General features: G+C 44.9%; 3 protein-coding genes across 5 annotated transcripts; 1 reads left to right on the top strand and 2 right to left on the bottom strand.

Annotated features, from left to right (window-relative positions):
* The first annotated feature begins 2,422 nt into the window (after nucleotides 1-2,422).
* LOC108099432 (acyl-CoA Delta(11) desaturase) lies at nucleotides 2,423-8,151 on the top strand. The gene is made up of 4 exons (XM_017202966.2): nucleotides 2,423-3,252; nucleotides 5,943-6,073; nucleotides 6,600-6,991; nucleotides 7,305-8,151. The coding sequence occupies exons 1-4, from the start codon at nucleotides 2,832-2,834 to the stop codon at nucleotides 7,741-7,743; spliced, it is 1,383 nt and encodes a 460-aa protein (XP_017058455.1). The 5' UTR covers nucleotides 2,423-2,831; the 3' UTR covers nucleotides 7,744-8,151.
* Nucleotides 8,152-12,539: 4,388 nt separating this feature from the next.
* Nucleotides 12,540-13,346, bottom strand: LOC108099336 (trafficking protein particle complex subunit 1). The gene is made up of 3 exons (XM_017202811.2): nucleotides 13,136-13,346; nucleotides 12,938-13,080; nucleotides 12,540-12,758 (listed from the first exon to the last, which is right to left on the bottom strand). Exons 1-3 carry the CDS (start codon nucleotides 13,232-13,234, stop codon nucleotides 12,563-12,565), a joined length of 438 nt encoding a protein of 145 aa, XP_017058300.1. The 5' UTR covers nucleotides 13,235-13,346; the 3' UTR covers nucleotides 12,540-12,562.
* A 138-nt stretch (nucleotides 13,347-13,484) lies between these two features.
* On the bottom strand, nucleotides 13,485-15,645 carry LOC108099330 (transcription initiation factor TFIID subunit 1). Of its 3 annotated transcripts, XR_001771922.2 has the most exons (6): nucleotides 15,416-15,645; nucleotides 15,246-15,363; nucleotides 14,104-15,189; nucleotides 13,924-14,042; nucleotides 13,736-13,869; nucleotides 13,485-13,679 (listed from the first exon to the last, which is right to left on the bottom strand). XR_001771922.2 is itself a non-coding variant. In XM_017202803.2 (4 exons), exons 1-4 carry the CDS (start codon nucleotides 15,632-15,634, stop codon nucleotides 13,978-13,980), a joined length of 1,488 nt encoding a protein of 495 aa, XP_017058292.1. In that variant the 5' UTR covers nucleotides 15,635-15,645; the 3' UTR covers nucleotides 13,485-13,977. The 3 variants fall into 3 exon arrangements, 1 of the variants encoding a protein (XP_017058292.1); XR_001771921.2 differs by having other exon boundaries at nucleotides 13,485-13,869; XM_017202803.2 differs by having other exon boundaries at nucleotides 13,485-14,042.
* Between the last annotated feature and the right edge of the window lie 124 nt (nucleotides 15,646-15,769).

Raw genomic sequence — 15,769 nt, 5'->3', positions numbered from 1 at the left:
TTAAAATTTGATTGAAACATTTTTTCCCTAGTGACCTATTAGATTTCTCTGAGTGTATCCCTACTCGCTTCTAGCTGTTTGCGCTGTGGCAGATTTGAGATCTGAGATCCGCTCCGCTCTGTGGCAAATTGCAGTCGCGTCGCGTTCTGCGCTTTGTTTAGTGTTAATTTGTTTTCCATAAGCCGACCGAGCGACAGTTGAAGGTTGCACAAATACGTGGTACGCAAAATCGCTGTCGACTAGTCGGCTTATGCAACTCAACGGCTACCATAGACCCCAAGAGTACCTGGCTTCGAATCGGGCAGGTGCTTGGATGCTGGGGTTAGCCCTGCCGAAAAACCTCACCATTCACGGCCTAATCGCTGGCAAATTGAAATATCTCGCGCATGAATGACTGCCTTTTGACCAAGAACAGTGGAACGGGAAGCGATTAGGCAAAAAAAAGCACACACATGTGTACCTGATATTTATGAACAATAGAGAAGTGGCTTTGTTCGGGGAACTTTTCGGCCAGAACCCTCGAGCCTCATATAAAACGCTGACGGTGCGAAAAGAGGGGCTGCGCAATATATCAAAGTGGTTTCCAATGATTTCGAGTTGGCTGTTTGTTTATAAACAAAGCGATCCCCAACAGCTTCGCGGGCAATTTCCAAGCGTTTTTCTGTTTTTCTGTGGTTTTGCATAATTGGCTAATGGCCGGGCCTTACAACATCAGCACCTCATCAGCAGCGTCTTGCAAATATACCACACCATATACCATATGTCATACACCACAGTGTCCATATGCGACAGCATCCACAGTGGGTCGAGATCAAAGGGTTCGGTCGCGTGACACCGTGAATGTCCGCGGATTCGGAAATTGGGTTCGGACTTTCGGAGAAGCTGTAAACCCACTTTACGATTACGATGGGACGGACAGCGGGCTTCCTTCGTTTGGGGCTTTATTTCGCCGCGGGTTCGCCGCTTTTGCTTTTGCTTTTGCTTTGGGTTTTAATTAAGTTCGGTTTCTGTTTCTGTCGCCGCGGTTACGTAAAGAGAAAGCAACTCTCGTCTCTGGGTCTTCGGGAGCTGAACTTCATGATCATCGAACGGCTTTTGACTTTGGTCAACACCACACACACTCGCAGATGAGTGGAAGCCCAGTTAAAAGATGACGGCTGGAATCGATTTTATTAAAAATATCTCGGGCTTGCAAAAGGTGAGATTGTCCGTATGCAAATGAGCCGCAGAATCGCAGAGTCCGGGTACTGCTTTTGAAATAGAAATCGGCAGGGGAAAGGTCTTATTGGAATGTTCCCCTTAAGCCGAGAACCTAACGGTCGAATGGGTTGATAGGCCCTTGACAACAAGAGATCAAGTGTGCGAATCCGTCATGGAGGAAGTTCGACTCGATCAATTAGCACACCGGTTTGCAGTGCCAAAACACTCTGGCCACGTTTCAGATTCGATTTCAATTGGCAATCGCAATTAGATCGTCTGTGGGGGGCTTGTAGGTCGCGAGTAGCATTGGAACATTCGTGAGTAATCGTGAAAAGCGCCGGTAGACTTCTTGTCGGTCTGCGAGTTTTTGTGGCGGTCAAAAGAGAGAGACCTCTGGCCAGAAAAACAAGAATTAAAATACTAGCGTAGACTTCGTAATACCGTGTAATGTAAGGTCTTTCCTGGAGGTCACAAAATTATTTAAAAGTCATTATACAAAACCTAACAGATATATAATCTTTAATTATAAGTGATTTTTAATGCTTTGAATTATATATAATGTGATTATTAAATGAATATAATTAAATTTTAATCTCTAATTAATTTTTTATCGAGACTAAAAGAAGATAAGCCTGGAAGAATATGGAATTGAAGGAATTCCAGAGGAACTGATTTATTATGTATAAAAACCATTTTAAGAATTAAACATTGCTTAGTTTCCCATTAGCTAGTACTATAAGCAAATAACTAACTCCTATTACTTCGTGTGTATTGCCCTAAGAGAAACCTATTGACATTTCAGTGCCGAGTCATTGGTGAATGTGATCTTTCCCAACCCGCGAAACCTTTCCTCAGAGGCTTGAGTTTCCCGCTGCGACCAAGTGTGACCCACTGAGGCACGACACCCAAAGCCCCAAAAACTTGGTGCAAATTCGAGGTAGCGTTAATTCGGGGCTGCTGACTGCGCTGCTGATTCTGCGCCGAAGCCGATCCGAAGTGGAACCTGAAGCTACGTATGGCTGTATGGGAACACGAAGCTACATCCGAATCTGAACCCGAACCCGAAGCCGAACCCGAAGCTGCAGCCGAAGCTCGTTGGCGGCTACAGGTGGCTGAGCGTGTGTGTGTGGTGGCATAATCTTGGCCTTCTTGGCCATTTCGTCTCTCCATTTCTTTTCTTTACCTTTGTGCGTCGGATCGGAAACTCCGTCGTCAGTCAGTCGGTCAATCAGTCAACTTTGGCTCTGCCGCTGTCGCTGTCGGCGTCGGCGTAGCGGTCGCTGTCCAGGTGAGCCGCATAGGTAGGAATTAACGCTTTTGGCTACGATCATTTGTCTACGGAACGGCGCCGCGTTGAGTTCGAGTTGAGTTAGACGCGGAAAGAAAAGGAGACCGCCACAAAGCGAAGCGAAGTGAAGTGACTGTGTGTCTCTGGAAGAAAGCCAAAGCCAAAAGCCAAGTTCCACCTCCGACTTTGGCCAAGTACTCCGCAATTAGGCCCTTCGAGTGTTTGTGTTAAGCTGTGAAGAAAGTTCGGCGAGTGCAAGCGCGGCAGTTACGAAACGCGGCTTCCGCCGGCGAACCCAAAAACCCGCGGCCCAGAGGGAAATACATAAATCTGTGAAGCGAAAATGGGTCATCTGTCCACCTCGGAGCGAGTTTGCAGCAAGACGCCGGCCATTTCGGGCGACGCGAGTCCCCCGCTCTTGGCCAGGAGGGCCAAGTTGGCCAACGGGGATGCCCAGCAGGCGCGCAGGGGCGACGACTCCTCCCCGGAGCTGCCGCCCCGCGCCAAGATGCCGCTGCCCCAGAAGCGGGAGGAGCCGCCGCGGGCGGTGATCCCCAGGGACATCGTCAAACACGTGCCCAAGGACGCCATCGACCTGGAGGAGTACACCCGCACCTTCGTCGGCGACCGCGTACTCGGCTGGCAGTTCCAGGCGCCCCTCAAGTGGGACAAAGTCATCCAGATCTCGCTGCTGCACATCGTGGCCTTCATCTGCCTGCTGACCTATCCGCTGCGCGAGCTCAACCCGTACACCACCGTCTGGTGTAAGTATGGCCACCAAGTATGGCGTCTCTAACCCATCCGTGTCCATCCCATTCCGTCCGGCATTGCGTAACGCCCACTCTCTCTTTCTATCGCCTCGCATTGGGAAATAGTGAGATAGGTGTGGAAACAAAGAGTCATCTCCGATCGATGCTGTAAAGCAAAAACTAATACGACCCGAAAAAATCATGTTGGGCTCAATTATCGGCTCCACAGAAAATATATTTTAACTGATTTCAACCGGATATGAAATTTTAACATATATTTTTGTATTTTTAGTGGTTTGCTCTGGAACTTTGGACCAAGTTCTTTGTCGCAATGATGGGAAACCCCTAGCTAGAGGGCTTCGAGTTTTCTCCCAGTGCAGATGAGTTGTTGGTGTCGCTGATGATGTTGTCTTTACAGCCTCCACTCCCCCAAACTATGTTGCCCCACCAATTATTTGCAATTTAGCGCGCCCAGCGCCTAAAGCCTCTCGGCGTTTTCTTTCTCTGGGCCATTACAAAATGCGTCCCCTTGTTATTGCCTTTAATTGATTGCCGCTTAACACGCCCCCCGCTTCCCCCTTTCCCCACCGAAATGCCCTTCAGCTTCTGCTTTTTGTTATACGACGTGTGTTGAAATCTCTTTCATTGGCTTTACTTTGGGTTTGGGTTTTGAGTTTTCGACTGGCATGCAATTTCAGTCTCAGCATAAAAATTGACTGACACAGGTGGATTGCAGAAAACAAAACCAAAACGTGCTGGGCCAAATATTCGGCCAAAAAGAGAGCTGGCTAGCGAGAAAGAGAAACAAGAATCACTTGACACAAATTAATTTGGGGCTTTGAAAGATCTACCTCACTGTCACCTAACCTAGAAGTTTATAGGGGAAGGTTGAGCTAAAGTTTACATACTTTGATGAAACTCTTCCGCACCTTCGATCCCCAGTGAACTAGTTTGAGATTTACTTACGTAGTTAAAAATTTATTAGTTATGTTGAGCTAGAATTTTCAGGCGTTTTCTGGAGCTGTAAACCCACTTCTCCAAAGCACTTAAAGATGTTTTGTAGTTAGCAAGGTTGAAAGTAAAATCCGTGGGACTTGCATAGTAACTCACCATTTTAGACCCCATTTTACAAGTCCCAAACTCAGACGTTTCACAAGACAAAAGATGATTTATCTGTTCGGTAAACACTGACTCAATTTATGAGCACTACACATGCGAGAAGAGCAAAAAATCAGTTGACATTGAGACAGACTCAGAGGCGGAAAACAGGGGGATCCACCATAACCGATTTCGTTTTCATCGGAATTACCGGAGCATGCGAAGCTGGGCACTTGGGCACTTGGGCACTTCCCTCTTAATGGCTGTACAGCGAAAATGCCTTAATACCTGGTAATTTTCAATATTTATTGCACATTGTGTGGCATTGCGGGTACAAAAAATAGGCATGAGTTGGATCCTTGCATAAACAGCGTGTCCTTATTTGGGGCGTCGAGCTCGTAAATATTTTGGCAAATTGCCGGGCGGACGTGCAGCGCTTAAAGATGCTCACTGGCATGCTGGGAATTATCATCTTTTGCCGGTTTCGTAGATGGCGAAAATTGTCGTGTTCAGCCCAAGATATTGATTAAATTCGACGGACTTAAAAAAAGGGGAGAAGATGCCGCTGAGGGGCTTACATAAACGCCTTAACATTGGGCGTTAATGAAGCTGGTCAAAAAACTAACATTTGTACAGAGGCGAGTCAACGCACTTCTGACTCAGGGACACTTGTTTTTGTCGGTGTTGCGTTCGAAAAAGATGGTCAATGGAGTAACCCAGCTCAGCAACTCAGCGATCAACTAAAAAACTAATCTTAAAACAGTTTGAACTTGACCCCTTTTGCAGCAGCCCTGCATTTGAATGCATTTGAAATGCATATATTTAAATTAAATAACTTAGTCATAGTGATTCAAATGTTAGCCGTAAAACTAGGGCCTAGTCCACGTTGAGGTTTATGTCTCGCCATATCAGTTTATTATAGCATTATTAGTGTATGTAAAGTACACCGAAAACCTTACACATTTTTGGGCATGCCAATGTTGAATTTGATCATTTCCGCACTCTGCGTTGGCCTTTAATTGTTAATTTTTTTTGGTGAGACGAAACTGGTTTTCGTCGCCACATTGTGAAGGCTAATCTTTCCTCGTATCAGTGGAACGATTGACGAAATTCCCATTCAGTGAAATCGTTAATAGTTCATTAGTTGGCTGCCGAAGTGTGCGATCTGTGAGTTCCTCCTGTACTTTTAAACGTCAATCGATGCGGAAAGCCTCTTCGCAGCGGTTCACTAAGTCATTGCTTCTAATTGAAGCCAAAGCAATTATCTAATTCAATGGGAGGGTGACAATGCTTTTGCATATTCTAATTGAGGAACTAATGGAGGAGATTGTCTCTAAAGGTTCCCGATGACATTCCTGATCTCTGTCGGAATCGTGATCAGTCATTCACCAGGTTTCAATAAAGTCCCCCCTCAAACAACCTTGTGCGATCTCGGTTCTCTTTTATACTCCATTTGTTTGTCGGCGGAATTAGCACCCTGCCTCAAATAGCTCAATTTGCGGAAATGTAATTTCGGGTTTTTCTTTTGGCATCCAATTAGCACCGCCTTTGTCCGAATCTTTATAGTCGCACTTACATCTATCTTTTGTGTCTTCTGTATCTTGCAGCGTTCTTCGTTGGCGGCGTGGCTGGATTCGGAGTTACGGCCGGAGCACACAGGTTCTGGACCCATCGCAGCTACAAGGCCAACACCGTGCTGCGATCCATTCTGATGGTCTGCTACTGCGTGGCCGGACAGGTGAGTTCGACCCGAAGGGGATCCCTCGACCTTTGGCCCTCGAAATGCCACCTGAAGACTGGGCCGCAATTTGCCAATTCATTTTTCGCGCCACCTTCGGTTTTTTTCGGGGCTGTAATGCAATTAACATTAATTGCATCATTAAGTATAACAACTTAATGCCTGTCGCGACTGACAAACTGTAAAATTGACAATTCCAACTACTCGGCAAAGTGCTTTGTGTGCCTCGCAGAAACATTTGTCTTTTTTAATGACTGCAGCGATTAAGCGCAGCAGTTCGCAGTCGCAGAAGCTCAGATGCGGAGCGTGAAAGATATGTACATATATTCGAGTTTTGAGCGACCTGGACATTAAGGGGGACAATCAAATTGATGGCGTGTTAAACGAGCCCCGCTGAAAACTAAACATTTCGCACTAAGATTCAGATCTTCGCAGGAGGCACTTTATGGACAGGGGAGATAAAAATCGCTAAATTGAATACCATTTTTACTACGTTTCTTAACACCCAGCAAACTATTTCTTTCAGAACACCCTGTACGACTGGGTTCGCGACCACCGAGTCCACCACAAATACTCGGAGACGGATGCGGACCCGCACAACGCCAACAGGGGATTCTTCTTCTCCCACGTGGGATGGCTGATGATGCTGAAGCACCCGGATGTCCTCCGCCGCGGTCGCCAGATCGACATGAGCGACATCTTGGCGGACCCCGTGGTGCGGTTCCACCAGAAGTACTTCATCCCCCTGAAGATCTTCTTCTGCTTCATCTTGCCCACCGTGATCCCGGTTTACTGCTGGGGAGAGTCCTGGGGCTTGGCCTTCGTGCAGCAGTGCCTCTTCCGCTACGTGAGCAGCCTGAACTTCACCTGGTCCGTGAACAGCGCCGCCCATCTCTGGGGATCCCGTCCCTACGATAAGTGAGTGTTTCTCCTCGGATATTACTATTATTACTACTACAGTAAGATGCTGACATTAGCTAATTGAAAGTAGAGCAAGAATGCAGGTCACTGCTTTTACGTGTATTATATCCATTATTCTGATGACTTAGCAAACGAGCAATTGGTAGCACCTTTAGTTCAAAATAGAATGAAGAGCAAAGTAAATAATAATGCTACATTAAGTACTGTTGATATAAAATAACCTAAAAGATTCAGTTTTAATGTCAGTGTCGAATAGTTCCCCAGTTGTACAAAGGTATTTCTAACTGATCCCCTCAATCTCCCCCATTAGGCGTATCATGCCCAGCGAGAACATCTACGTGTCCGTGCTGGCGATGGGCGAGGGGTGGCACAACTACCACCACGTCTTCCCCTGGGACTACAAGGCGGCCGAGCTGGGCAACTACAAGGTCAACTTCACCACCATGGTGCTGGACGCCTTCCACAAGCTCGGCTGGGCCTGGAACATGAAGCAGCCGTCGAAGGAGCTGGTGCGCCGCACCCTGGAGAAGTACGGCGACGGCACCCACGCCTCCCAGATTGGCGGCCCCGAGGAGTTCAAGGAGGGCGTGGTGGCCGGGGCCACCATGGTGGGCCACGTGCACTACGCCGAGGTGCCCGACCCTGACCTGGAGTACGACGCCGAGTCCAGCAGCACGGAGAGCGCGAAGCTGGACGAGAACGAGAACGAGGGCGAGCGGATGAAAAAGTCGAAGAAGGCGGCCAACTAGGGAGCTCGGAGCCGGGATACGGGCGTCCGGAAAGCAGAGATCGAGATGGGCTCGCGGATCACTGATGGGAAGGATCGTCACTTAATCTTGCGTCTATGCGAGGGCGGGACATAGTCGATAATCGTTTTTTAAATTAAACCCTATTCTATCTATCATTATCTATATCTTCACTCCAAGACCAACACACCTGCACCGCAACGGTTAACACTCACACAAAGACACCCACATCCACTCATATTCGTATCTTCATTTGTGTAGGTTTAGGTATTTAGCAGATAGCACGGTACGACATAAGTTATAAGTCACACACAAATTTACGTATAAACGCCAACAACAAAATATGCTCTCCGTCCGAGACAAATAAAAGAGAATAAATATTTACAAATAAAAACAATTCGAAAACTCAAAGTAAATCGCATTTCAATTGGTTGATGATCGGGGGTCGCTAAAGTAAATACTTTTTGCTGAGGAGTGACTAATATATGGACATATGACATGAAGTAATTCCGTTCCTTCGGTCAAAACCACAGAAGTAAACTTGGAAACTTTTTGATGCCTGGAAAAAACCTATTTATTCAAATGAACCAAAAGTGCGAAAAGTATTACTGAATAAATTTTACGGAGTTTACCAGACATCAAAAGTTGGCGTTCGTGATCTAAAGTAAATCATCCATTCTATTCGGATTATTCACATAGGAAGCTCTGTGTATTAATGTTTTAAGAACCCTTGAATATCAACCATAGTAAACAAGAAGTACAAAAACGGTTTCTGAATATATACTCATAAGTTTAACCATACCTAGCCCATATCAACAATTGACGTCAATGTTGAAGTTGCGAAATCCGAAAACAATCCCATTGTATGAATTCAGCCAAACTGTGCTAGTGAGTCATTAATAAGTCAAGACAGTTATAGGCATATATTTTTGAAAAAAAAAAAAGTTGAGTTTCGCTTACAGTTGATTTAGTTCAACTTACTGACAAGCCAACTTGCGGAATTTAGAAGGTTGAGATGCATTATGTACTTGTCAATTTTCTGCGAGGCTTCCCTCATTATAATATATATGACACAAAAGACTTTCAAGCTATTAAAATATAATAACGGTGATAACCAGTGCATATAAAAACCTACTTTTAGTGTATCTTAACAATCATTGAGCGGGCTTTGTAGTAGGTGAGATGATCGCCCACTTTGAGCATCTCGCTCGTTATTCAGTTTAGATGCAAATTAAGGTGGCAAACCCACGATGGGATTTCCCTTTCACCCACCCACTGAAACGAAACTATTTACCGGCCACACTTAATGACAGTTTCAGTCTGTGACGAAAGCGAAATGAAAATGCAAATGGAAATGGGAAATGTTGTCATTGTTGTCATTGTTATGACCATCAGCATCATCACCATTGTTATTACACATTTATGTGGGTTGGGAGGTGTAACTCGTGCAGAGTTAGTCGCTGTTTTAGGCCACGTTTTAGGCGGCGTTTTAGACTCAACAGGTTTTTTTTTAGACTCTGGACTACGTGACAAACGAGGCATCCGATCCAGAAATTCACCTGTTGTTGTTTGGTAGGAACTGACACAAAGAACTGCGACTAGACTATTATAGTCCCTTAATCGATTGGTTAGGTCCCCTACTTTCCCCGTCGATCCCCGACTGAAACCGGGCTACGTGCTTTTGGCACGTACGCCAATCGCAAACTGAAGAACGAGAACCTTGAAAAGGTTCAAGCCATCAGACAGTCAAGGGGAGTTCCTGGAGCATCGCCCCTACATCATGGAACTAAAGTGGATGGGAGTTCCCGGCGGTCATAAAAATGCATTATTCCTGCCCCACTTCGTTTAGTTATAGAGCGAAAATATTGAAGCTTTATAAATATTCATAAGTAATTTATTTACGGGCATACCCAGATATTTTGACAAATTAGTTCACAGGAGCTGTTTAGGCAATACCTTTTCTGGAATAAAAGCGATTAAATAATCTTCCTTGCAGCTTCAAAAACTAATTTTGTATAAATATTTTAACTTTTTTTTCTGTGTACTGAACCTGCACGCCACTTGCTGGGAAGGTCAAGTGCTTTGCCAATATCAACAATCCAAGCGATTGCCAAAAAAAAAGACCCTATCGTGTCATCGTCATCTCATTAGCGCTTTCTGTGGGGCTGTCATCGTCACCTAATTGGTGACGAGCCAGTGGACAGCAAACGAGCACTCCATTTAGCCCATTTTTGTGGGCCTAGTTAATTGAAGGTTGCCCCAGAGGGGCTGGATCCGAGTTACACCAACCCATTGGCAGCCACTCATTGGAAAATATGAGCTAGTGTGGCGGTGGAAACAGGAACCTTAAAAATAATTAATTCCTGCTGAAATTATATTCTTTTTGAATGACTTATTAAGATGATTTTTTATTAAGCTAGTTGGAAAGACGCAAACGGTTTTTTTATATTTAAGCCGAAATTTACAAAACATTTGAATAAATCACTAAGCTCTTAAACGAAAGGTAAAAAATTTTCTTCAGAGTATTATGCAAAAACCCGTGATCTCTCCTCTATATTCTTAAAACTAAAAACGTGCTTCAATACTTTCATTTAGAAGGTTTTGGGGCCTTTTAACTATAGGGACTCGTGGCTGTTGCATATACATGAATGCTAATCATTCTGGTTAGATATTTTTAGCTGGTGCTAATTAATATTCCGGCACATGTTCAGTGGAGCCTCCAACCATATGGATCACTATGGCCCTTCCAGGTAAACAATATCGCCCTGCTTTGAACTCTGACTGCTTTGTCTCGAGATTTATGCGAAATTTATGGGATTTCTTTTCGAGCATTTCCCCCAATTTGGCTCGCAAAACAACAAAATTTGGTAAGCGTTAGGCCTACCAAATTTGCATACCAGTTGAGATTGCCGATGGGCTGGTTTATGGGAATTTTGGCAGATCAGGTCCGCCTCCGGTTCGCCGAAGGGCCTTGATCGCCACACGAGACTTGTGTGGGTGGTCCAATGGAGTTTCTTCAGAGATGCGTCTTCTTTCTCCGTGGAAATGAATTAAATACCGCCACAATTGCTCGTTAAACATTTAATTACGCGCGGGAAAAGGTTGCAGCGGTCGTAAAGCAATCAAGATAGCAGTCATTTAATGACGTGACCGGGCGACAATTTCCAATTCCTAGCCGCTGACCAGCAAACCGTTTATAACCTTGCCGTGATGCGGAGTTGGTGATGAAAACCCAAGTCGTGTGGCCCGAATTTTGCGTAACTTTTGCGAATGAAAACAGAAAGCCCAGACTTTGTCCCTCCGGGTTCCCCGGATACCCCTTAAACGCCCTCTCAGATCCACGGCTAATTGGAAGCCGATGCGATGACATCGGAGACCTGTAGCCATAATATACCTACACCCATATGATCGCCGATATGCAGCCTCTCTTTCGGAACTGGTATCCACAAGATACCTATCTGCGAGTATTAGTTTGGGAGTCTATGCAATTGCCGATTTTGAAAGGGCACCTTTATGTGTTTTGTAACTTGTGCGTGCGTTTAAGTTTTCGGTTTTTCTCGGGTCGAATTCCGGTGGTCCATGGGTCCATCATTAGCTCTTGATGGCTGGGCGACCATTTGATTTATTTGTGCTTTTCGGCCTGGGCGTTTGGCTTTGAAATTGATTTCTTCGATCGCGGAGAAAAGAAACCGCTTTGTGGTTCCATTTTTATTGTCCCGCCAGAGGCTTTTGCAATGCTGGAAACCCGTTTTAAAATTCGTCAAAGACAATGCGAAAGAGCGCTAAAACATACAAAACATATTTAGTTCAAGCGTCTTGTGACTTGCACAAAAATTTTTGAATAAGTGAGACATCGGGCATATAGGAAAGAGCATTCCCGGCGTTGTCTGTGTGCCGTATTTTTATATCTGCCCGCTCATGCTGCCGTTGGAAATCCGCTAGCCGAAGCCAAAGCGACTGGTTTTTTAAGGTACACGTGCTGCTCCCCCGATTATGGATGCATTCTGCAAATCATTTTCATTTTCCGCGGCTTTCAGGCAAAGTTGCGAAAACCCTTGACGAACTCAGGTGTCTGTCAAAAATTGCAGTTACACGGGTAAAAATAAGGTCCAAAAAGGTCAGTTCACTTTCTTACCAGACAAATTATATCATAACGAAATAGTTTCGTTTTGCAAAATATTGGCAATAATATCTCTACCAGTGGATTAATATTCAAAAAGCCATAAAACTTATAAAAACTAATTTCAGCTGCCCTATTAATTGGAAACGATATGCATATTTGATTTTATCTAACGTTTATCTTTAACGTTATACTAAGTTTGGAGAAGCTCTTTCAACCAGCGAACAAAGTCTGAATTGCACGTTGAGCAGATTTGTAAGGAGTGTCTAAGAGAAAGAAATCCGAAAGATTGATACATTTTTTATCCGTGCAGATACTTCTAGCCTGCAACAACACCCGCTTAGACAGTCGGTCAGCCAGATTATTCGAGGTGCTGTTTAAAATCTCAATGTTGCAGCAACCGCTTTGACATTTGTCCCCCTTTGCCAGCAATGGTTATTTTACACTGGGCCCTGCTTACCGGACAGTAAACAGTGAATAACTGAAAAAGACTGGGCTTGCGCAACATGGAGGCGAGTTTTACTCGCCGGCCCCGCAGACAGTTTTTGTCATTTCCGGAGCCCGGATCTCGCGGGCTGCATTTCGGAGCACTTGTCAGGGCAATTTGCAGTTCGCGAAGCTAATGACATAGACCTTTGACTTTCAAAGCTGAAATTCGCATAGCTGGGTAATGGGAAAATGAGTTTAGAGCTATTTATTTGTTTAAATATTGCGAATGCCAAAGATGGGGGACTGCTTGACGAACTCGTCCAACTTGGATTGGAACAGCTCCGAGGTGACCACAGTACCTGGCGTCCACAGTGGGTCCCGCACCACGTACTCCACCCACACTTTGGCGTACAGTTGCTGCAGCAGTTCCTTTACATTGATGGCCGTCGTATCCGTGTTGAGAACGAACCTGAGACGTAAAAATAACGAGGTGTTAATAGGAAGGAAGTATTCAGAAAGTTGGAAGCAAGATATATAAGATAAACTAGTTATACTACAATATAACCAAAACATGATGCCGAAATAGTTTTTTCTCAAAGTTTTGATAAGATTTTTTTGGTTTCAACTTGTATGCAAATCTTAACTCACTTTAGCCCCGAGGGAGTTTCCAGATAATGTAGGGCGTAGCGGTTAGTCTTATAGTACAGGAATCCCTCGCGAGGGTCGTGTGGTGATATTTTGCTCACAAATGACTTGATGGAGAAGAGCATTCCGTATGTTAGTTTTGCTTCCTACGGATAATCAACCAAATGATTAATAAATAACGTTTTATATTTCATGGCTCACCTCCTCTCTCGTGATTCCCGATTTTTTGGTGCGATTCCATTCTGCGTAATGTAGAAGTGTGCCAAACTTGTCGAATATGTACAGATTAAAGATCGTCATCGTGATAGAGCTAATCGGAATGGCATTAGCCCGATAATCTAATTTTTCACGAGTTTATGGAATGCAATTTACTTTTGCTTCCCATGCAAAACATAAATATTGTGCCGGGGCTGCCAACTCACCAGATTTTGATACTGAAACATACCAAAAACAGCTGATTAAAAGCGTTAGGGGATTTCGCGAATAAGTACGTTACTTTTCAATTAAATATCATATTTTTAAACAAGATTTTACAAAACAGATTAAAAAATTAATTCATAAAATAACTATTGCCTTTTATTTCTTTGAAAAAACATGTAATTTAGATAAAAATTCATAATGAGCTTCAGTCTTTTTCTTTTTTTTTCTGCTCGCCTAATTTGTCTTTTGGTTTGGCGCCAAAGCTTCCCTTTTTCTTTTTCGGATTTTCGCTTTGCTCGGGTATCTCCACGACAAAAGGATACTCCTTTGGGTTATTTACTTGTTCACTGCTCTGCCCCTTATTTATTTCCTTATCCTTACCTATGGGCATTTTCGGATCTATTACAACCACTTGGACTGAAACTTTACTTGGCCTCTCATCTGTGTCGTCGTTGCTATCGACCGTCTTGGGATATTCGTTGAATTGGATAGTTGTTCTCGTTTCAGAGCTTGGGCTTTGGAGAAAACAATTATTGTTGAGACCCCTTAAAATGGGATAACAAGCATACTTGTCAGCCCCACTTTGAAAGGTGGATTTTTTCCGAATACTGTTTCTATCCATTTTAAAGAATTGGATTCACCATGCGACGTGGTCCGTGCCGATGACCGGCATCCTTGCCTGGATTGTCTATTATAAATAATTTTTTTAAAATCATTTTTCGGTGATAAACTTCTCCCTGTTTACTCACTTGACTTGGGGTTCCTTTGGGATTCACGCCTGTCACTTTGTCGATGACCGGCAATAAAGTTATCTTGTTTGGTCAGCGAAGCGCCTTCGGAGGTGGGATTACTTATACTATGATGGAATCCTGCGGCCCCACTAGCTTGCAGCCGCCGGGCCTGGTACTCTCGATTTTCGTTCCTCAGCCGATCGTAGTGATCTTCCGGAAACTGACGCCTGGTAACTCCGGAATGGCCATTATTGCTACGCCGGTGCCTCGAATGCTCCTCCGGTCGACGACCTTGAAGTGGATTAGATTTTTCCGCAATACGACGGTTCCTGGACTCCCCACCTCCTCCATCTCTTTGGGAATTAGAATTACGTCGGGATTCACCACCCCCATGTGGATGTGAGCTCCTCCTGGATTCTTTCATCTCACTACTGGTTATATTACGCAGTCTTCGCGGTTCGTTTGTGTTGCTGGTTATGTTTTGAAGTCTCCGGGAGTCCTTGATTTCACCACTGGTCACATTTTGTAATCTACGCGATTCGTTGGTGTTGCTCGTAATTGGTTGCATCCGTCGGGACTGATGGATTTCTCCACTGGTTATGTTGTGCAACTTTTTGGACTCGTTGGCACCACTTGCTCCTTTGGATGCTCTTCTTGACTCCCCACTTGTGATATTGTGCAGCCGCTTAAGTTGGTCACTGGTCACGCTTGTAAGCGTTCGAGTGTCCACCACTCCACTAGTCGCATTCGGGACTCGCGGGACATTCGTCATCTTCTTCGACTCACCACTTCCACCGCCTCCGCGGGAAGTTCTTCTGGAGGAACGGTGCTCCCTTTCGGGTTCGGGGCTCACAGCTCTCCAATAAGGACGTTCCTGACGATGCTTTCCTGCTTCTTGTGTTTCCCGATGAAATGACTGATGGCCGCGAGATCCCCTCCTGTTTTCCTCCTCCCTTCGATGGCGACCTGTCTGCATGCTGGTTGTCCTCATTACTCTATTATTCGTTTCCAAAAGAGGGAGAAGCATAGGCATATTCATAGTATTCGGAGGGGTCATAATGCCACTGGTGTACTGTTGTACTTTTGAGCTGAGTGTGTACTCTCCTAAAGGGATCAATATTTTACTTATTGCACCAAATCCACTTAATGTGTCAACCTACCAGGAGTTTCTTCAGTATCTGAGGCAAAAGGCGGCAAGTTGGCGGAGGTGCGTACATTTCGAAACATCTTCATGCTCCTGCGACCTAACTGACTGATTTCCGGAAAGAAGGTCTCCCACTGTGGAACCTTTTGTTATAAGGGCTTTAACAATAGAAGAGTATCCACCTACCAGGTAGAATATCCCGTAGGCCAGGAAAACAGCCAACAGCAGAACGACCGTGAACTTGGTAAACTGCATCAGGACGAAGAGAACGACACCTACGAGGACCTCTGCGTGTGCCACTCCGAGGAACTCGAGTAAGTGCCGGACTTCGCAAATTCTTAAGGTTACCAAATACTCCACCACGGAGTTAAACGATTCACACGCGCACCTGATGGCGTCCGCCATGGTTCAAGTAGAGGATTCTGCTGGCGTACCAGTGAAGGCATTTCTCCCTGGCACAGGGTTTTGGAAAGGTTCAAACGAGTGGCGAGGCAAAGGCAATTGGATTTTATTTAAGAAATACAAGCGAAGTAAACCGTT

The sequence above is a fragment of the Drosophila ficusphila genome, unplaced genomic scaffold (assembly GCF_018152265.1).
Source record: "Drosophila ficusphila isolate 14025-0441.05 unplaced genomic scaffold, ASM1815226v1 contig_791, whole genome shotgun sequence".
NCBI lineage: Eukaryota > Metazoa > Arthropoda > Insecta > Diptera > Drosophilidae > Drosophila > Drosophila ficusphila.
Note: the sequence above shows the minus strand (reverse complement) of the source record. Positions and strands in the feature narration are given on the sequence as shown.

What these genes read in the sequence shown, in the direction of transcription:
- LOC108099432 (XM_017202966.2), top strand. Translation starts at nt 2,832, where the DNA reads ATGGGTCATCTGTCCACCTCGGAGCGAGTTTGCAGCAAGACGCCGGCC. An exon ending in GCTACTGCGTGGCCGGACAG is followed by an intron (nt 6,074 to 6,599) that starts GTGAGTTCGACC and finishes TATTTCTTTCAG; the next exon opens with AACACCCTGTACGACTGGGT. An exon ending in GGATCCCGTCCCTACGATAA is followed by an intron (nt 6,992 to 7,304) that starts GTGAGTGTTTCT and finishes CTCCCCCATTAG; the next exon opens with GCGTATCATGCCCAGCGAGA.
- LOC108099336 (XM_017202811.2), bottom strand. Translation starts at nt 13,234, where the DNA reads ATGACGATCTTTAATCTGTACATATTCGACAAGTTTGGCACACTTCTA. An exon ending in CGGGAATCACGAGAGAGGAG is followed by an intron (nt 13,081 to 13,135) that starts GTGAGCCATGAA and finishes GATTATCCGTAG; the next exon opens with GAAGCAAAACTAACATACGG. An exon ending in GAAACTCCCTCGGGGCTAAA is followed by an intron (nt 12,759 to 12,937) that starts GTGAGTTAAGAT and finishes TTTACGTCTCAG; the next exon opens with GTTCGTTCTCAACACGGATA.
- LOC108099330 (XM_017202803.2), bottom strand. Translation starts at nt 15,634, where the DNA reads ATGGCGGACGCCATCAGGTGCGCGTGTGAATCGTTTAACTCCGTGGTG. An exon ending in CCTACGGGATATTCTACCTG is followed by an intron (nt 15,364 to 15,415) that starts GTAGGTGGATAC and finishes AAGGTTCCACAG; the next exon opens with TGGGAGACCTTCTTTCCGGA. An exon ending in AGATACTGAAGAAACTCCTG is followed by an intron (nt 15,190 to 15,245) that starts GTAGGTTGACAC and finishes TGATCCCTTTAG; the next exon opens with GAGAGTACACACTCAGCTCA.